The following is a 20874-nucleotide window of genomic DNA, read 5'->3' as shown; positions in this document are numbered from 1 at the left end:
GGTCGTGAATATTTTACAATCTTGGCACATCTCCCACACATACAGTTCTGTCTTAAGCAGCAAAATGAACTCTGAAAATATCTGATCAAAAGCATTCTCAGAGACAAATGCATCCTAAAGTGTTCTCTCTTTAAAATGCAGTGTAAGAACTTGCCCATAAATCATAATTCTGAGCACATTTATTTGGAAACACTGAAATACATTAAATTTACTTACAAGGTAAAGGTGTTTGGGTCCATAGAGTTCAGTAAACTATGTTACTATATGAAATCCATAATGCTCAGAATGGTGCATTTGCACAGGATATTTTCCAGGGACTAAAATCAGTGCATCTAATTCTGCAAGCCTGTCATAAAACACCACCTTCTTTTCTGGGGCATAGTTCCCTATGTTTCTAGTTTTGCATTTGACATAAACACAGATCTCTCCTAAGCAAATATGCCCAGAAAATGACCCTGCCCTCATATGATATTTAAATCAGGCACAAAACAAAGGGGCAGCTAATCAGTTACAAACACACTCAAACAGCTTTGATTGGCAGAGTGGCCATGCTTCCTAAAATGTGCACAGCACTCATGAAATTGGTAGGAAACTCCAGGACTAGCCCAGGCTAGGAGGCAAAGGCTGCAATCCTAATCACATTTTCCTGAGAGTAAGCACCATTGAACAAAATAGGACTTACTTTTGAGTAGACCTGGTTAGGACTGTGCCCAAACAGGATCACTGAGCCAGATTTCTGCTTCTCCAGCAAGGCCATACCACATTTACTGTGGGAGCCTGCTTTGGGTTCCATCTCCACATGTCTCCTATGCCTTTAACAGTAACATTCTACGACAGGAAAGAATTCAGTTCTTTCTGCACCAGGGAGAAGCTCTGGGAATTGAATTATGTTCAAGGTTGCAGTAACTGGGATTCTCTCATGTCAAAGCAACAGAAGAGAAGTTGAAGAGCTGCCTCTGTTCTCTCCTCCCCCCAGCAGTTTCACCATGAAGCATCCTTAATTTTCCCCTTCCACCATCCCTTTTTTGGTGCTTAACATTAAACATGATAATGAACTGAAAATGAATGTTTGTTCATGCTTTGGTACTTACATTTATCAGTTGTGTATGTGTGTGTTGGGGGAGGGTGCCTAACAGCTTTCCACTGTGCCAGGGACTTCTCAAAAAGTCACCTTTGCCTGGGGTGGGCTCCTTTCCAAACAGCTAAGACCCCCAAGCCCTTCCTTCCAGAGGATGCACACTTCTAGTGGGAAGAAAAAGTTCTTAATGGAAGGAGCTGACTTTCAGGCTGCAATCCTCTATGTCAGTGGTTCTTGAACTTTTCTGGCCCGTGGCTCCCCTAATCCTTGTGGCCATTGGCCACAGCTCCCCATTTCAACACCTCACCTCAGTTACCCCCAAAATGGGGATGAAGGTGTTGTAATTATACACTAGAAAAAAAAACAACAGCTGCCAGTAGTCTGAGGCTACAATCCTAACCACACTTACCTGAGAGTGAGCCCCACTGAACAAAATAGGACTTTTGAGTAGACCTGGTTAGGATTGTGCCCTGAGTTTGTTAGCAGCACACCTGGAGGGTTTTGGAAAGGGAGGGGGGAAGTGATGAATTTGCTAGGGGAGGGAAAGACTGTTTTGTGTGTATCTGCTAATTACAAACTGATGCAAACTAAGAACCAGAGACTGTCTCGATGCAATCCTAACCTCACTTTCCTGTGTAAGTCCCATTGAATACAATAGGACTTACTTCTGAGTAGACCTAGCTAGGATTGTGCTTTTTATCTTACAATAGCAGCCAACATGGGGAGTTCCCCCCCCCAGGAGACAAAAAGGGGGACGGCTGAAAAGGAATGGGTATTATTTTTTAATCAATTTTTGGATGCAAAGCCATCCAGAGTGGCTTTTTTCCCTTTTTTGAAGGGGGAGGGAAAAGAGAAAGGTGAAGATCCTTGGTTAAGCTGACAGACCCCCAAGCCTATGTAGGTCTACTCAGAAGTAAGTCCCATTTGAGTCAATGGGACTTACTCCCAGGAAAGTGTGGAAAGGATTGCAGCCACACAGAGCAAGATTACAACTCACCCCAAAGTAGATGGGGGCTGCTCACAAATATACACCCCAGCAAATGCCACCCCTATTCCCCCCAGGCAAGACAGAGGAATGCAGGCTGTGGCATTTAGACACCCCACCCACTAAGAGCAGGCTGGGCTCCCTCCTTCCCAAGTGGAGGAAAGCACTGCGCTGCCTGTACTTACTGTTCCCTCCCAGTTTGAAGCCTGCAAGGAGTGTGCCCTGTGCTGATGAGATGCAGCACCTCTGCCACTGCCCAGCCAGCCTTCTCTCTCACCTCCCACACCATGTTTCACATGACCTCCCTCCTCACCTCACTCTGCCCCACCCACCTCATTCACAGTTGCAGAAAAGCAGCAAGTTCAGTAGGCAGCTGAGCAGAGCAGCTATGGCCACCTCTTTCCCCCAGATGCCTCATGATGCCCCTGGAGGCTAGCCACACTTTCCTAGGGATTGAATACCTCAGCTCTACATAGTTACCTGGAAGTTGTTGGCAACCTTCAGTCTCAAGAGACTATGGTATTATTACGCTCTGAAAGGTGGTTTTGGAACATCGTCTAGAAGTAAGACCCACTGAACATTACAGGACTTTGAGCATTTTGCTGCTTTTCCAGCAGAGATAATGAGTGCCCCTTCTCCTTTAAGAAAAGGACAAAGGATGATTCCCCCAGAGGGTCAGCACCTGGGGGATTTGCCCATTTGCCCTGCCCTAGGTCCGAAAGTGAGAGGTTTCAAAGAATTTGCATCCTCTCAACTGTTAGCTGGCCACCAGCTTAACTGCCTGTTCCTGCTCTTGAAGTTCTTAAAGTTTCTGAGTTCTTAAAGGCATACTAACATTCTCTGTTCATCATTGCTATGTAAGTTTCCCTTCAAAGTTTTAATTCTAGTGTATTTAAGTGCTGGAAGCCAGGCATTACTTATGCTGAGGGTTTCTTTTTTGTTGATAGTTATTTTTTTGAATTTCATTGGCCTTTCTATAGATTCTGGGGTTGTATTGTTGCACTGTGGAAAAAACCTGATTAAAAATTTGGGTGATCAGTTTTCACAGCATGCTCTGCCACTGCTGATTGTCAATTTCCATTCCAAGTACTGAAAACAGGATGAACAACTGAGAATTGAAATCTCTGCTCATTGAGGCCATTCTAGATACCTGCACAGAAAAACAATTGTTGTGGAACACAAATCTTTTGTGAAAACAGACTTGGTGACTTGTTGACTACATGACACTGAGCGTGAGTGTATTCACTACCTTTAAAGCCAAGAACAAAGTAACCTGTCACAAAGAAGAACTCTGCAGGGAATTGGTCTAGCATACCATCTCAGGTCCTCCAAGGACTCAAACTCAGATATAAAAACCATTCGAGTTTTACAACTATGGATGGCTCCAAACACAGATTAAGAGGCAACTGTCATGATTACATGGGTGGACTTTTATACATTATTCCTCCACACTACACAGATCTCATTCTGTAGTCCATTTCAGCAAGAAGTGCATATGCACAGATCTCCATGCACCCCCAGCTAAGCACCAGCCCCAACCCACACAGCCTTTTCCCTGTAAGAGGACTGGTGCATGGAAGGATGTGTGCATCTGTGCATAAAATACCAGATTCATTCCATTAATGGGGAGACAAGCCCTTGAGGTGCTAACTCAGTAGCACTACTACCACTCTTTACAGATAAGCTCAAAGTCTGCAAAGATGGCAGGTCCAGTTGGTGGACAAAACTGGCAGCAGGTCCCCCTGCTCTGCTAAAGATGGACAGCAGGCGACTTTTGAAAATGATATATGTCTCTAATGCAGTGGTTCTCACACATTTAGCTCCAGGACACTTTTTAGAATAAGAATCTGTCAGGACCCACTGGAAGTGATGTCACGACCAGAAGCGACATCTAGCAGGAAAATTTTTAACAATTCTAGGCTGTAATCCTACCCATACTTACCCAGGAGTAACTCACATTGACTATCATTGTTAAAAGAACATACAGAGTAGCTTGTTAAAAGTGCAGATCTGTCACATTTCCCCAAATGCAGTCGCATACCATGGTAGCATCAAGTCTGTTAGATTAAAAATGAAATGAATGGGAACCCACCTGAAATTTGCTCGCGACCCACCTAGTGGGTCCTGACCCAGTTTGAGAAACACTGCTCTAATGAACATATTCATATAGATATAGAACATGGTGGTCCAAGCGTTTTGGTGTGTGGGAGAGTGAAGGAACTCCTATGGTAGATGGGGACAGGAATAGAGGTGTGCATGAGGATGAAATAATTGATTCCACTTTTTTGTTATAGGCAGGAATTGAGTAGCTCCTTCCTCAGGCTGTTCCTTTTTCCACAGAGAGAGAGAGTGTGTGTGTGTGAGAGAGAGAGAGCGCACGCGGGGAATGTGAACCCAGCCTGCCTGCTGCTTCTCTATTGATAGTATCTAGGTTTAAATAAATCTATAGGAAGAAAAGCAGCAAGCCTGTGTGGAAGAACAGCTAGCTGAAGAAGGTATGAGAAAGGGTTAAGCCTCTCATCCCTTCCAAATCACTCCTTCCCAGGGTTGTTTTTCATTTAACAAAACCAAAACACCTATTCCACAAGTTTTTTATATATTATGCCCTTGTGGAGTGAGTGTGTGTGTGTGTGTGTGTGTGTGTGTGTGTGTGTGTGTGTGTGTGTGTGTGTAAAGGGGTTCTTGTTACCTGAGGGTAATGGGGACCAAAAAAGGACTCTTGGTGATCTGTATTTAATGGAGAATTTTTCCCTAAGAAATAATTGGATAGGGTCTGATTGAAACTCGAAGATTAAAATAACTGCCCCAAAAAGCTTATAGTATTTGGAAAACTTAATTGTTAGTCATTTATACTTAGTTGCACATTCTTTTTATGCTAAACCCTTTAAGATAAATGTTTTGGTAGGCAATACATGATGTAGGACTGTTAAACACTTTAAGGGCACAATCCTAACCCACTTTTCAGCACCAACATAAGGGCAATGCAGCCCTGAGGTAAGGAAACAAATGTTTCCTTACTTTGAGGAGGCCTCCATGGAGTAACATCCTTTTGAACCTCAATAATAAAGTTCAACAAGCCCATTTTAAAAAATTCAGTAGAACTTTTAAGCACTCCATAGGAATCTTATGGCTCTTAACAGCTAACAAATTTACTGCAACATGAACTTTCATGACCTAGAGTTCACTTTGCATCCAATAACATGGACTGTAGCCCATGAAAGCTTATGATGCAATATATATTTGTTAGCTGTTAAGGGGCTGCAAGATTTTTTGTTTGTTTTGCTGCTACAAACCAACATCACCACTGCTCTGCTATAATATAGCTAGATGCTTAAAAAACTTGAACAGTCCCTGCCCACAAGCAAACAAACTAAAGGTTAGTAAGGATTTTTACAACTGATTCATCATTAAATAAATAAAAATCCTTGATACAGTCCAAGAAAACTAGGTGTCTGTAAGCAAAGGACCTGTTTAAGATACAGACATGATCCCTAAACACTTTAAGCCCCAGCAGTATTAACAGGCAATATTTGTAACCAAACAAAATAAGATAGTGGTTTCATGTATTTCGCAGAACTACTCTATCACATACAAAGTGAAGGGGTGGGTGTCCATCTTAAGCAAACACATGCAGCAGCCACATTCACAACTAAGGGTGCAATCCTAACCCCTTATGTCAGTGCTTTCCATCACTGACATAAGGGCAATGCAGCTTCAAGGTAAGGGAACAAACATTCCCTTACTTTGAGGAGGCCTCCATAAGTGACACCCAACTGCAGGAGGCTGCACATACCCCATTGGCACCACTATGCCAGTGCTGGAAAGCACTGACATAAGGGGTTAGGATTGTGCCCTAAGTCTCATTTTAGTGTTAATGCTTCTGTTGAACCAGATCATGAACAATGTACTGCAGCAGTTGAGCCAGATACAACAGTATTTACAGCAGGGGTGCTCAATAGGTGGATCGCGATCTACTGGTAGATTGCGAGGCAAAATGAGTAGATCGTGGAGTGCCGACCCCCCCCTTCAGGTGCCTCTGGGAGGAAACGCCAGGAGTAAGGCCCATTGTACTCAATGGGGCTTACTCCCAGGTAAGTGTGACTAGTATTGCAGCCTCACAGCCTAATCCTAGGCATGTCTACTCAGGAGTAAGTCCTGTTATACTCAGTGGGGCTCAAGGTACACCAACATACATTGTACACATAAATGTTATATGCTATGCTGGCGCGAACATCGTAAAAAAACTCTGGTAGATCTCCGGGACTTGCTGGGTTTCAAAGTAGCTCTCAAGCCAAAAAAGTGTGAGCACCCCTGATTTATAGTATGCTAAGGATATCTGCAAGAACAATGACCAAGTATCTTACTACAGGGTTAAAGCCTTGTACAAGTCTATCACTGTTTGCCATACATGCCTTGGTAGGCTCTTTAGGAGCAGCCCAATTTAGAAAAGATGAAACCAAATGAGACAGAAGGATGAAAGGAAATTGGAGGGACAAGCATACTCAACAGGGGGACAACCACAGCCAACTCCAGCTACCCATTAAGTGTGACACATGGTCACAAGAACAAGTTTCACAACATTCATCGGTTTAACAGCAGCATCGCCATCTACATACTCGCCAAGGAGCCAGGATTGGCCACTGCTGCTGCCTGAACTTCCTCCATGAGTGTTGTTTCCACTACCTTCCATAAAAACACAGATATTTTATAGTAGAAGGTGTTCATTTCCACTGTGATAATTTCATGCCACCTAAACAGTCAATTCAGGTCAGTCACCCCATCATTATAATCCCCAGAACAGGAACTTCAGAGCAGTGTTGAGCTGTATTAGAGGTTCCCAAACCCTCCAGCACTGGGACCCACCTTACCAGCTGCTCAAGCCTCTGGGGCTACACTGGTGAGAGAGCAGCAGTGCTCCCCACAAGCAGCAGGTGGCTTAACCCAGCTATTTCCAAGTGGTGTGCCAGGGCACACTGGTGTGCCACAGGAGTTTGGGGGTGCATCTTTTGCCAGCAGAGCTATTGGGGGTGAGCCCCCCACCAGAGTGGCATGCCTTGTCAGTCAACAAAACACTTTGATAGTTTCAGCACCTTGGGAGTGTGCCAGGAGACGAAAGAGATTGAAAATCACTAGGCACAGAGCCCTGCCAGTTTCACGAACCACCCCAAACTGGGTTGCGACCCACTGGTGGGCCGCAAGATCCATAGTTTGGAAACTGCCGCCGTATCTTGTTTCTCGGGGCGCCCACTGAAAGGGAAGGGCTTTTAACGAGCTAAAGATCCCAGGCGCGTCCCCGCCCCGATGCTGCCTGCAGACCCCGGGAGAGACCCGGCAGGGGGGTAGCAGCCCTTCCAGAGCCTACCTTGCCACCGCCCAGGGTCGGGCCCTCCACCTCTTCGCCCTGCTGCTGCTGCTGCTGCTGCTGCTGCGCGAGCAACGACATGGCGGGGCCACCTCCCGCTTCCTCACAGAACAGCCGCTCACCAGCCCGCCCGCTCCTCATATCGCCTGGACGAGGCAGGGGACCGCCCACCGCTCCTGGCCCCGCCCGCCGCCGCCGCTTCCTGCATCCCATAATGTGGTGGTTCCTGTGCGGGGGAGGGGTGCGTATGTCCGTGTCACAGGAACCACAGCGCTGTGTGTGTGTGTGTGTGTGTGTGTGTGTACACTGTGGTGCTTCCTGCCGTGTGTGTGTCTGTATCTCCCTCTCACAGGAGCACAGAGCTGCGCATGTGCCTCATTCTGTATTTCCATAAGCATCGCATCATCCATGTGGACACTCAGCTCACACTCCAAAGGGGGGGCCGCGAGGATCCTTTGCAGCCACTGCTGCACCAGCCTCCCTGCACCGGTACAGCCCGCCTCGTCAGATGACGGAGTGTCAGCCTTCGTCGCTTCGGGCCTCAAGGCGGTTGCGATCCTGTGCGCGCTTCTCTCGCTGCGAGCACAGCCAACTCAGCCCCTTCCATTTACTTCCAAGCGAATAGGCGTCTGCGTTGCATCGATGCACAGAACCCCTGCGCTTCTCCTCAGAAGTCAGTCCCAGCAGAGGCAGTGGGGCTTCCTCCCAGGAAAGTGTGGAGAGGACTGCAGCCCCAGAGCCAAAGCCTATGGCTGCCTACTCAGAAGTTAGTCCCATTAAAGGCAGTGGGGCTTCCTCCCAGGAAAGTGTGGCCAGGACTGCAGCCTCAGAGCTCCTCCACTGCCTGCTCAGAAGTCAGTCCCAGTAGAGGCAGTGGGGCTTCCTCCCTGGAAAGTGTGGCCAGGACTGCAGCCTCAGAGCCCCTCCTCTGCCTGTCTCCTCAGAAGTCAGTCCCAGTAGAGGCAGTGGGGCTTCCTCCCTGGAAAGTGTGGCCAGGACTGCAGCCTCAGAGCCCCTCCTCTGCCTGTCTCCTCAGAAGTCAGTCCCAGTAGAGGCAGTGGGGCTTCCTCCCTGGAAAGTGTGGCCAGGACTGCAGCCTCAGAGCCCCTCCTCTGCCTGTCTCCTCAGAAGTCAGTCCCAGTAGAGGCAGTGGGGCTTCCTCCCTGGAAAGTGTGGCCAGGACTGCAGCCTCAGAGCCCCTCCTCTGCCTGTCTGCTCAGAAGTCAGTCCTAGTAGAGGCAGTGGGGCTTCCTCCCAGGAAAGTGTGGATAGGACTGTAGCCTGAGGCTGCAATCCTATCTACACTTACCTGGAACTAAGCCCTGGGTCGTGGGTGCTTGGGCACCTCCCACGGTCTGCCGCACCTGCCTCCCAGATCCAGTCATGCAGAGGCTTGATTGTGCGCGCAACATCAACTCTTCTGAGCTTGTTACAAAACTACTGCGTAGTTGCTGTTTCTCTTTCCTTCCAGTGCCTGCTGCTCTTCCGCTGGAAGAGGGCTCATACCCAGCAGCAAAATCCTCCACAGGCAGCCACATCACAGGCTGGGATTTGTAGTCTGAGCCTGCAAAGAGGGCAGCCGGCACTCGTGGAGGCTGAAAAGCGAAACTGCAGAGCCACGTGATCGCGAGAGGAAGGTGTCGGGTCTGCCTTGTGCTGTTGGGGTGCAAGTGGGCTTGTTGGTAAGGGGGACGTGGATACTGTGGTTTCTTTCCTGCTTTTCTTCCTCTTCCCCTTCCCTGCTGAGCTCATGTGACAGAGCCCAATCCTATGCATGTCTACTCAGAAGTAAGTCCCATTATAGTCAATGGGACTTACTCTCAGGACGTGTGGATTGGATTGGGCTGACAGTCATTGATTGCCCCCACTTGGAATTAAGTTGGGGACGCTGCTGGGCCTCATTCTTAAGTTTTTCTTCTGGGATGGCTTACAGTGTTTCTCAAATGGTGGGTTGGGACGCACCAGGTGGGTCGTGAGCCAATTTCAGGTGAGTCCCCATTCATATCAATGTTTTATTTTTAATATATTAGACTTGATGCCACCATTGTATGTGACTGCATTTGGGGAAATGTTACAGACCTGTACTTTTAACAAGCTACTCTGTATATTCTTTTAACAATGATAATAAATGGAACTTACTTACCCAGGAGAAAGGTAGGAGTTTGGGTACGATTGCAACCTAGGATTGTTAAAATTGTTTTGCTTGATGACGTCACTTCCAGTGGGCCCTGACAGATTCTCATTCTAAAAAGTGTGTCCTGGTGTTAAATGTGTGAGAACCACTGGCTTAGGCTGCAATTCTGTTCACACTTTCCTGGGAGTGAGACTCACTGACCACAAGAGGACTTACTTCTGAGTAGACATGCATAGAATTGTGCACCTTAATACTTTCTTTCAAAATTTTAGTTCTGGTTTCCTTATCTTATGTTTCTCAAACTATGGTTCCAGATAGTTGGTGGGTCACAGGCCCATTTCAGGTGGGTCCCCATTCATTTCAATATTTTATGTTTAATATATTAGTTGATGCTACTGTAGTATGTGACTGCATTTGGGGAAATGTTACAGGCCTGTACTTTTGACAAGCTACTATGTATATTCTTTTAACAATTATAATAAATGGGACTTACTCCTGGGTAAGTGTAGGTAGGATTGCAGCCTTGGATTGTAAAAAATTTTCCTGCTTGATGTCACCACTTCTGCTGGGTCCTGACAGATTCTCATTCTAAAAAGTGGGTCTCAGTGCTAAATGTGTTAGAACCACTGCCTTATCTGCTTTTGCTCATGATGCTGCTGGAAACTCCTTCTGTGGCTCTTATAGTCTTGAAGCATCTTTTCTCACCCTTCCTTGGCTGTCCATTTTAATTATTATCTCTCACTGTTGCAGCATTTTCAGCTATAAATGTATTATAGCCCAATTCTATGCTGCCCAGCACAGGAGCTGCGCTCACAGTGCCAGTGTTGGGTGTTGTGAAAGTGCTGTAAGGTACTTTCCCCACCAGTGGAGAGGCCAGCGCCAGTTGGCACTGGGTCTCAGTACCCACAGGATGCCCAGAAGGACTGCTGGGCAGTAAATATCCTTTCCAGGCAGTGGAATGGCTTCTTGGGGTGGGGGGAAGGCGGAGAGGGGCAGAATGGGACAGAAGAAGAGAGGACCACAGAGTGAAGCAGGCCCAAGAGGAGGGTGGAGACAGTGGCAAAGGATGCTACCGGAGCCTAATCCCTCTCTGGAGCTGTGAAGCCCTACCCGGGCCTCCTCAAGAACTGGTGCAGATCCAAGTAGACCCATCAGGGCCAGCCGCATTCTACATAGGCTAAGGGAACTGATGTTCCCTTATCGCAAGGAGACCTCCGGCAGCTTCCCTGTGGATACAGCAGGATACAGCAGTGGCCATTTCAACTCTGCTGTACCGATGAGTGCTGGGGAAGTTTAGAATGGGGCTATTAATGTTTGGTGGTTTAGCAACCTGCTCGATTCTAAGCACATGTTGTTAGAAAAAGGACTTAATTCCAAAGAAAATATGTTTAAAATACCATTGCAAAAAAACAGAATATGTATTTGATTGGTACAGTGTAAGATGACATAAGTAGGCAATCTTAGATAATTCAACTCAGTTTTCTGAGGCAGAAAATCCAAGTGGTGGCCTCACATGGTGATAAATGTGTTACTGTACCCTGAATATTTAACATTTTGCTCCTGGTAGGAGTGATTATAATGTGTGACAAATAACCCAAACGTGTTTTTTACTCTAAGAAATTCTAGAAGAGCTCATCCTGGATTCAGCAAAAGGAACCTCCTGGATTAATCTGCCTGTTAATACTGCTTTGAACTATGTGGCCATCTCATCTTTTAAGCAGAAAATATAGGAGACTACTAGTGTTACTGACAGAATTGTGGAATAAAGAACAACTCCTTTGCAGATCTCTTACTACCTCTTCTTGTCTTTATGGAAAGAAGAAAAAAAGCAGGGATTATGAACATATTGACTCTGAAAAATATAGAGATTTGATCCACAACCTCACATCCTGCAAAGATCAAACATCTGAATCATTATCTGAAGAAGATGATATGTTATATCGACCAGTGAGTAAATATAAGCATCTGACTCAGAAAGTTGAATCCAACATTCCTGAGAACAGGATTCCTCTAACAAATCCCAACAAGAGCATTCTGCCTCAGAAAACTGCCCCAGACCTACCTTTGCAGATCAGTTTGCAAAGGAACAAGATGGCCAGTGTGACAACTATTCTACAGCAGACTATGCCTCTGGAGCAGACCTTCTATCTAGAGAGATGGAAACAGCAAATGATTATGGAACTTGGGAAAGAGGGTTTTGCAGAATATACTAAACGTAAGTAGCCAAATAGACACCTCTTGTTTTACATGGGGGTTACATTCTTGAAAAATAGTGTGAAAAATGTGCAATTTAAGAATAGTTTTACCTTAAGAATGTACTGGTTCATTCTTACTGGTTAGTTTTACCTTAAGAATGTACTGGTGCAATTTAAGAATAGTTTTACCTAAATGGTACTGGTTTGGGGATCATCAATGCTATTCATGCATTGAATCAGTGGAGAGGGAAAGGGGCATGCCTGCACACCAGCTAACATGAACAGCACGTCATACATGGGACTCACTCAAAAGCGTGCAGGTGTGCTGTGCACAAGACCAGCAAACTGAATGCAACCTCGGACAAGGTGTTATAGTCCTCCTTGTGCTCAAAAGCTTGCACAGGCCAGCCAGTCACATGAGACAAAGTCTTGCACAGGATACAGATTATATCCTCTGTGCTTGGGGCCTTGTACAAGAAGAGATAACGAAGGGGCAGACACTCAAGGCTCATTCAGGCATTAACCTGTATAAGAACAGCAACAAATTCCAGTGCCTGAGGAAAGGTCTCTGAGGATGCTCACCAAAGCTGTGGGTGAAACGTCAGGTTTCAGTTTTTAGTTGCTGGTTTTAGTTCTTAGCTTCTTGTTTTTTTAGTCTTCTTAGGGCGCAATCCTAACCCCTTATGTCAGTGCTTTCCAGGACTGGCATAGCGGTGCCAATGGGATGTGTGCTGCATTGCCCTTATGTCGGTGCTGGAAAGTACTGACATAAGGGGTTAGGATTGTGCCCTTAGTTTTTTAACTTCATGTGTGGTTTTAGTTTTTAGCTTGGTTTTCAGTCTAGTTTTTAGCATTTAGTTTTTAGTGTTAGTTTTTTAGTTTTAGCTTTTTAGGTTGAGTTTTAGTTTTTAATTTTCAGTTTTATGTTTTTAACAGTTTTAGTGTGGTGATAATTAGCCCTCCCCCTTCAGGATCGGTTAAAGTTCATTAGGTTAAAAAGCTAGACCACGGCACCCAGCCCAAAAAACTTTTTATAGTTCAATACCAAATGCAAGGTTTAACCATTTTTCCAGCCCCTCTTCCACCTAGTTGCAAATGGAGCATGCTCCACCATCTCAGAGTCTGACCAAGAGAAGTGAGGCAGGGTAGCGGCTGGCTGGCTGACTAGGTAACTGCTTCCGGGCCCTCTGTCTAACCAGCTGAGAGGACAAAGAAGCCTTCCCTTCTCCAGCTGCTACTGCTTATTACCTCCCTTACTTCCTCTTCATTGGTTGAGGCAGCAGCCGCTTGCTCTCCTCCTCCTGTTGCTCTTGGAGCCAGTTTTCCAAAGGCAGGCAGACAGATAGATCGGCAAGCCTACCATGTTTTGTCTTGTTTCTCTCCCTTCCCTGCAGGACTAACATTCTGCCAATTCCTCCACCAGCACAGGCAAGCCACAATCATTGAACCCACTGAAGCCTCCTAACCTCTGTCCCTCTCTTACCTGCCTTATTATTATTATTATTAACAGTATTTATATACAGCTTTTCAACTAAAAGTTCACAGAGAAAAATCACATAATTAAATGACTGCCTTCTCTCCAATAATTAGTCTGCCTTCCTTGGGCTTCTCCTCAATGCTTGCCCTTAAGCCATGCCTTCCCTTGTGTAAATGCATGCCTCCTGCACACCTTGAGTTGAACAGAGCCAAATAAAATATTGATCATGTAACAACATATACCATGAATTCCATCCAATTCACTACCAAGTCTTAATCTTAAATTTTCATGAATCAGTGACTGCACCAGATGAGATGCCACAGGCTCTGTATTCTTGATACCATCTGAAGCATGATAGTTTACAGTAGAGACAGCTGACACAATCATCTGCAAATCTTCAAGTGCTGAGTAATCTGGTTATGAGATATCAACTAGTGCCTGTGGAAATTGTTATCCAAAAAACCCGAACTTTATCTATTGGATGTAATGAAATCTTGTTTTACAGAGATTTTTCAACAAGGTAAGCTCTTCCACTCAGCCCTGGAAGCCTTATTGGTAGCTGAAGACATCTCAGTGAAGGTGCAGGAAGAAGACACCAGCGTTTCTGGCTATGTCACAAGTGTACAACATGTACTACAAGATGTCACTGAAGTGAGAGCTCTTGAAAGTGCAGTACAACATGAAACTCTTCATTACAAAGGCTTAGTGGACTGTGTGGCAGAGTATCGGTGAGAGGCTAAACTTAAGTACCTGTAAGACAGTATGTGCTATATCTAACCAAAGTTAAACACTTTTAGTTCAGTTGAATTAAATGGTGTAGTAAATATAGAATGCACAAGCACTAGGTTTTGAGATGCCTTGGCAAATGTGGCAACAGCAGAACACATTCTGCGCCTGCGCGGCAAGAGCAAACTCTTGGCCTTGGTGATGACTCTGAACCCAGTGCTGTGAACAACAGAATCATATCTCAGGAATGTGTATTGTGATTAAGCTAGAGAGCCGGCTAGTTATAGCCAGTGTGAATCTCAGCATCCTCTTGTAATTTCCCTATTATGCAGACTTCTGACTCATGGCTTAGTATTATAAACAAAATAAGAGAATGGAAAACCCCAGCCTGTTGTGTATTGTTTGAGAGGGAATAAAAGTCAGAGAAGGCTGAATCCCAGAAGCCTTCCTTCTGCATCTAGCCTTCCTTCTGCATCTCGCTTCTATACATGTTTGTTGTCTTCATTGCTCTAACTCTTTGCTCCTCAAGTTAACTTTCAAACCCTCAGAGTGCTTCTGCTTTAACACTTTCCTTCAGGCAACAAGATACAGTCTTGTGTGTCTCCCACCAAGCACCAAGGCCCCCAAAAGCCTTGGGTGCTCCCCAAAGCAGCATCTTGCGCTGCTACAACATGGGACCTGCTAACTAAGCACATTCTTAGCTTTCCCATGGAAACTAAGTGCTTGAGCTGGATTGTGCCTTAGGTATCTAAAACTGTTCAGTCTTGCCTATATTGAAAATGAAGACACTACAAACCTAGATATGTTTCCTTATCTCACCCCCCTCCTCCCCTAGTGAACTGAGGAACTGTTGCATCCATGCATCAGTTTGGAATGGAAGAAGGGAGAAAGTGAGCAGCTTGCCCAAGGTGATTTAGAGCCCAATCCTATCCAAGTTTTCAGTGCAGCTGCTATGCAGCCCCCAAGCTAAGGGAACAAACCTTGAGGAGGCCTCCGTGATAAGGGAACAAACCTCCCTTACCTTGAGGAGGCCTCCGTGACTATCATTTTGGAATGGAGGATGCACCCTACCACAGGATCCAGCGCACATCGCATTGGCATGGCAGCATAGGTGTTAGAAAGTCAGATAGGATTTGGCCTTTAGTTATTCCATCATTCCCTCTAATAGTAAAGTGGGTGGCCCTATCTTTCCCAGTAGGACAATAAAACAGGGCCACCCAGAAAAAATAGGGAATTTTCCTAAAGGGACCCCAGGTATGCAAGAATATATAATGTACCTTCTCTCCAATAATGAGACAGGTGCATATATATGCTGCCATGAAATCTTGGCAGCATGAGGGAAGTGTGTAGACAGTATCTGCTTTCCTTTAGCCTACATCATGTGATTTATTACTATTTTATTAATATTTATATACCACTTTTCAGCAAAAAAGTGCTGACATCTTGGAAAGCAAGATGTCTCACAACTTTCTAAGTATCTCCAAGACTCAGCATAACGGGGTGAACACACACACTTCTTGCTCAAAGCTTGGGAGGGGTTTGTGGACTCACCCCTAGTTACATTAGGCCTTGAGCGCCACATGATGTCAGACAAGACTCTTCTCCTCCCTCTCAGAGGTGAGGTAAAGGTGAGCAGCAAGCACAAATTTTGACTGTTTATAAACACAACCAAAAATTATGAACCCCTGTTACTGAACATAAATGGATTTTTTTTTATATATTTGGCTGCACAGAGGAACATTATGTGTAATTGACTGGAAGACTTCAGGGAAATCAAAGCCACTCCTGCAGAATACATTTGATAACCCACTACAGATTGCAGCATATATAGGAGCCCTTAACCATGATGGTAATTATGACTTCCAGGTCAGTAAACTCACTAGCTGCTAGAACACATCTTTGTTCTAATATAATGTTTTTGTTTTCATTTGTCACCTCTCAACCTGAACCATTATTACTGAAGTGGAATCTCTCATTTGTCCAATTAAATGTTAAATGGCCTCCAGTCCTATATGCCAGTGTTTCTCAAACTGTGGGTCAGGACCAACTAGGTGGTTCATGAGCCCATTTCAGGTGGGTCCCCTTTCATTTCAGTATTTGATTTTTAATGTATTAGATGATGTTACCATGGGTTGTGACTGCATTTGGGGAAATGGTACACATCTATACTTTTTACAGGCTGCTATGTACAGGTGGAGCCTATTTATCCATGTTAGTTCTGTTCCGTGACTCTGCGTGATTAACAAATAATGCAGGGTGCTAAATTCCATAGAGTTACGCAAGTACACTGCAGCCTGACACTTCCAGATGGAAGGAAACTAAGGCAGCTGTTATCAATCCCCTCCCCTCTGTACTCAGCCCTCCCCGTTGCCAGCTTCTTCCACATGGAATGGATCTTTTAAGAGTCCAGCCCTGTGTGTTTCTACTCAGAACTAAACCCCATTCCAGTCAATGGGGCTTACTCCATTTGGGAGTTTGGCAAACACTCCCTGGGTTTTTTTAAAGCAATCCCCTCTCCTCCCCCTCCGTTCTCAGCCCTCCCCATTGCCAGCTGTCCGGCTTCTTTCACAGTTGGGATGCTGATTTTTTAAGAGTCCAGCCCTGTGTGTTTCTACTCAGAAGTAAGCTCCATTCCAGTCAATGGGGCTTACTCCCAGGAAAGTGTGGAGAGGATTGTAGGCTATATCTCATGCTTTGCTTGGTGGGAAGGCTTGCTTGTGTAGGTGATTGCCTGCACCATCTCAATGGGGAGGGGGGAATTTGGCAAACACTCCCTGATTTTTTTTAAAGCAATCCCCTCTGTTGCTACCACACCTGCCTCTGTGTGAGTGAGAGAGCGCGTGAGCGCGAGAGAGCTCCACCTTGCTGCAGTGTTCTGGCTATAGAGATTTTTGGGACCCCCCCCCCTCCCCTCTTCAGCTTCTTTGCTGGCTCAGGGGCTCCAGGAGTTTTACTGTTCCTTTGCTAGGGGAACCTCTTCCAGGGCTCCAGGGTTATTTCCCTGCCTGGGTGAGGCAGAGCCTTTTTGCAGTGTTTTGGGCTGCCTGGAAATGGAGGGAGGGAGACCCCAGCGCAGGGCAAAGGTGTGTATGACTTTTGCTTCCCCTACCCCATTCTAGTTGAGACAAATCCGCAAATAAAAAAATCCGTGGATACATAGGCTGCACCTGTATATGCTTTTTGAAAATGATAGTCAATGGGACTTGTGGCTAAGTGTGGGTAGGATTGTAGCCTAGGATTGTTAAAAATTTTCCTGCTTGAGGATGTCACTTCCGGTCCTGACATCACTTCCTGTGGGTCCTGACAGATTCCCATTCAAAAAAGTGGGTCCTGGTGCTAAAAGTTTGAGAACCACTGCTATATGCACTTACCTGAGAGTAAATCTTATTGAACAATCCTATGGACCCATTGTGCTACTAGAATTCATGGTGCAATGTGCTTTACAGTGGTTTCAAAATGTGACCCACCATTCTGCCTAGTTGGGCCACTGCTGCAAACAGTGAGTGGCCACATGCCAGCAGTGTCTGGAAAAGCCCTGGTGCTGGGGTGTGGGAGGGGGGAGGAAGGAGGTTACAGGAGGAGGTGTTCTGAGACCAGGAAGGGGGTAGTATCTGCAGCAGCTGCGCCACTGATATCCTATCTCCTTTCCCAGGCTTGATCTACTTACCTGAGTCCATTTCCATTACTCAGTAGATCTGAGTAGACCTATCACTGCAGGGGAGGCTTACCCCTAGGCAAGAAAACAAATGTTTCCTTATCTGGAGGAAACCTCCTGGATACCCCCCTCCAGTATCCAGTCTGCATAAGTCTGGGGAGGGGGGTATTTTAATAGGATTGGGCTCCAAATGGGACTTTTTTTCTGAGTAGACATGCATAGGATTGTGCTGGAAATCTTCTGTTTTTTCAGTTCTGTTTCTGCTACCTCTTATGTTTTCTGGAGTCAAAAAGATTCTCATTTTGTTTGACTTCCAGAAGTACCAAACTTCTATGATGTATCAGCTGGACCTTTTGGGAGCTCAATTCTGGGGGTGGTTATTGGTTTAGTTTGCCAATTTTTAAATATGAACCTTCTTTAGCTTAGGAAAGGCATTGAATAAATGTTTTTATAACAACTCCATGAACAATGAATTATACAAGATAGTGATTTCTGTTAAGGGTGAATTCTGACTTTTTCATTTTTACTGTGTGACTATATGCATGTTTTTCATTCACTGACTTAATTCAGACCATCCTCCAAATCATGATTTTGGTGATCATGAATGAAACACAGATTTGCATTCTCTCTCTCTTTCCCCTTGTTGCATGGCTTCCCATGCCATTTCCCCTTTAACCTAACTACAGTTTGTCTTGATGTTTGGTTTGGCAAACTGTTGTTAGCATTTGCTCCCCAGACCAGAAGTGAAAACCATAGATGATCTGAACTGGTTTTTAGGGTTCTTCAAACCATGGATGAAGGATTGTTATACCAGAGGTGATGTCTGTTAAGAGTGTTAATAGCTTGGAACGTGTTCCACAAACAGGGTAGTGATTCATGCTCTGAATTTTGAGGGCTGTTGGAAAGACTGCTCACCTTCTAAATTCTACATTGAGTGTTCATTGGGATTGGGTATGGACTTTGAAAATGAGTGAACTGAACTAAAGTGGGGTAGGGTTGTTGAATATATTTTAAGACTGAGAACAACAAAACACCAACCATATGAAATCTGATTCATGAACAGAGGCACACATTAGTCCCTTAAATTTTTTTTAACCTACCCCCTCCCCTTCCCAGCCAAATCTACAAACAATCAGGATGAGCAAGAACCTTTTTCTGATTAATCTTGTTACAAGTTTTAAAACTGTCAAAAACATTTAACACATTCTAAAGTACATCTGTTCCTGATTAAATGGTTGACAGAGCAAGGAGATACTATGGCATAGATTTTGGTTTAAAACAGTCATATCCACACCTATATATATATACAAGAAAGGAGGCTTCAGAACTGGGGAAAAACATTTTAAAATGCTCCCCTGCTTGGCTTTGCTTAGCATGCAAATGATGTACTTAAGAGAGCAATCCTGTTTGATCTTGGAGATTATGAATGAATGTTTTACTTCCTTTGCATCTCAGGTTGATTGTGGACTCATTGTGGTGGCCTACAAAGATGGTTCTCCTGCACATGCACATTACATGAATACTGAGCTTTGCTCTCTTTATTGGAACAAGTGGCTGTTTCGCCTGGATAAGTATAAGGAGAAAATGAAGGATAGCAAAACTGTAAAAAATTATCCTGACCCTAAGGGTTGAAGAAACTGATCTGGCTTTGATACTAGCTACTTCTTTGGCTCTGAGCCAAATTGTGAAATCTCTACGTATGGAAATTCCAAACCTATGTTTTCTTCATAATGCTGATAGGCATTTGCAAGGGGAGAATTGGTGGATGGGCAAAGATTAAGTTCTGCCCCCTTTGGGGGGCATCTTGCAGATACTTCCCTCTAGCTGTTTCTAATCTCCCCCAACTGGTCTCTGAAACTGCAAGCCTGGCTGGTAAGGGGAATCGGAGTTTGTATGTTTTATGTTGGGTGAGTGTAGGATGTGATAAGTATCCCTTGCCTGTCTGCTATTTCTTTATAAATGCCCTCTTCAACCTGCATTCTCATTAGTTTTGAGAAAGTCATATTTATCAACACCTAGTTCCATCTTTCAAAATGAACTTTCTCTTCTGGTATTCTTCTTTAATTGTTGGGGGGAGGGCTTCCCCTGTTGCCAGTGAGGAAGCCTGGTGCCTGTTAAGGATTCTTTGTAGTTAGGTCCCTGTGTTCTGCTCAAGTTGAGCAGGTTGCAAGAAACAGCATTCACAGCAGAGTACTTTCAAGCAGCAGTTGCATTTTGAGCATGGGATATCACAAGCAGATTAGTCAATAAACAGTCCTAGTCAGCAGGAAGAGCAGTCAGTCCAATGTTAACAAATCCAAATCAGTTTCCCACAAATCATAGTCAAGGTTCAGTCCAAGGTCAGTAATAATATATATATATATATATATCTCCAGCCTCCACAGTCACTGGCAGCAGTTCCTCAGTTGTCTCCAACCACTCCCCTACTGCTGCACTGGAGGTTCAGCATACTAGCCCTTAAGTGGTATGGTCAGCCAATCAGCGTAGGCTTGGTTACACCCAGGGTGTGGCTGTTACAGGTGTGTGCTGATTTTTCTGACTCAGCAGCCTGCACCTGATCCTGGACCAATTCGTTAGCTGTGTTTCTGTCTTACTCAGAGCTAACAGTGCCAACTTGAACTGCTCAATTACTGTTAGTAGCTGTGTTGCACTCCAATATTTTGTCAGCAGGGTACCTCTGGATCCCACTTGTGGGACATTTTCCTTTGGACTTCATGGTATCTTTCCTCCTTCCCAACTCTAGTTAGTTTTGTTTGACCCCTGCTACTGTCCTTCCTTTCCAGATCTAGAGCTAGTATAGATTAATTAACACAGAGGTGGGGAAGTATGAGGTTTATGATAAGTACAGGTATGAAAAAGAGATTCTCTGTGTATCGGATAGATGGGTTAAGAGTGTGTGAAGGCATGGAAAAGAGAGGTTGTTTGTATACTTGTGATGTATGGGTGGAGAGTGACTATAGGGGCTGGTGGGTAGAGTAAAACATTAACCCAGTAGTTATAGATTGTGTTTACCAATGTATTGAGTGAATGTGCTGTCTTATACCTGATATCCAATCATGAATGAGTATGATCTTTGCTTTAACTAATATGTTCTAGATTATATACATTTTTTGGTAACACTAACTCTTGAATTTACTCTTGAATTTTATTTAGTATTTTACATGTTGATATCACACCTTTTCTCCAAAGGACCTGATGGATTGCATAATCTTTTTTAAAAAAACATACTGTAACAGAGAAATCTTGATAAAGCAAAAGTTTT

General features: G+C 44.8%; 2 protein-coding genes across 4 annotated transcripts in view; one reads left to right on the top strand and one right to left on the bottom strand.

The window, feature by feature from the left end:
• The window catches only part of SNX5 (sorting nexin 5), a 29116-nt gene extending 21490 nt beyond the window's left edge, over positions 1 to 7626 (bottom strand). Inside the window, exon 1 of one of the 2 annotated variants that reach the window (XM_066623506.1) lies at positions 7426 to 7626. In XM_066623506.1, the coding sequence (XP_066479603.1) occupies positions 7426 to 7566 (141 nt within the window). In that variant the 5' untranslated portion in view covers positions 7567 to 7626. The remainder of the gene's footprint in view (positions 1 to 7425) is intronic. The other variant, XM_066623505.1, reaches the window with a different exon arrangement.
• Positions 7627 to 8865: 1239 nt separating this feature from the next.
• Positions 8866 to 20735, top strand: MGME1 (mitochondrial genome maintenance exonuclease 1). Of its 2 annotated transcripts, none has more exons than XM_066625004.1 (5): positions 8866 to 9107; positions 11177 to 11774; positions 13737 to 13959; positions 15691 to 15823; positions 19068 to 20735. In XM_066625004.1, exons 2-5 carry the CDS (start codon positions 11255 to 11257, stop codon positions 19242 to 19244), a joined length of 1053 nt encoding a protein of 350 aa, XP_066481101.1. In that variant the 5' UTR covers positions 8866 to 9107; positions 11177 to 11254; the 3' UTR covers positions 19245 to 20735. The 2 variants fall into 2 exon arrangements, with proteins under 2 accessions (XP_066481101.1, XP_066481102.1); XM_066625005.1 differs by lacking the exon at positions 8866 to 9107 and adding an exon at positions 9861 to 9902.
• The last annotated feature ends 139 nt before the right edge of the window (positions 20736 to 20874 follow it).

The sequence above is a fragment of the Tiliqua scincoides genome, chromosome 4 (assembly GCF_035046505.1).
Source record: "Tiliqua scincoides isolate rTilSci1 chromosome 4, rTilSci1.hap2, whole genome shotgun sequence".
NCBI lineage: Eukaryota > Metazoa > Chordata > Lepidosauria > Squamata > Scincidae > Tiliqua > Tiliqua scincoides.
The sequence above is the reverse complement of the archived record's forward strand: the minus strand, read 5'-3'. Positions and strand labels throughout refer to the sequence as shown.

Coding starts and splice junctions, on each gene's coding strand:
- MGME1 (XM_066625004.1), top strand. CDS start 11,255: ATGTGGCCATCTCATCTTTTAAGCAGAAAATATAGGAGACTACTAGTG. Junction 13,960..15,690: donor GACTGTGTGGCAGAGTATCG/GTGAGAGGCTAA, acceptor TTGGCTGCACAG/AGGAACATTATGTGTAATTG. Junction 15,824..19,067: donor ATGGTAATTATGACTTCCAG/GTCAGTAAACTC, acceptor TTTGCATCTCAG/GTTGATTGTGGACTCATTGT.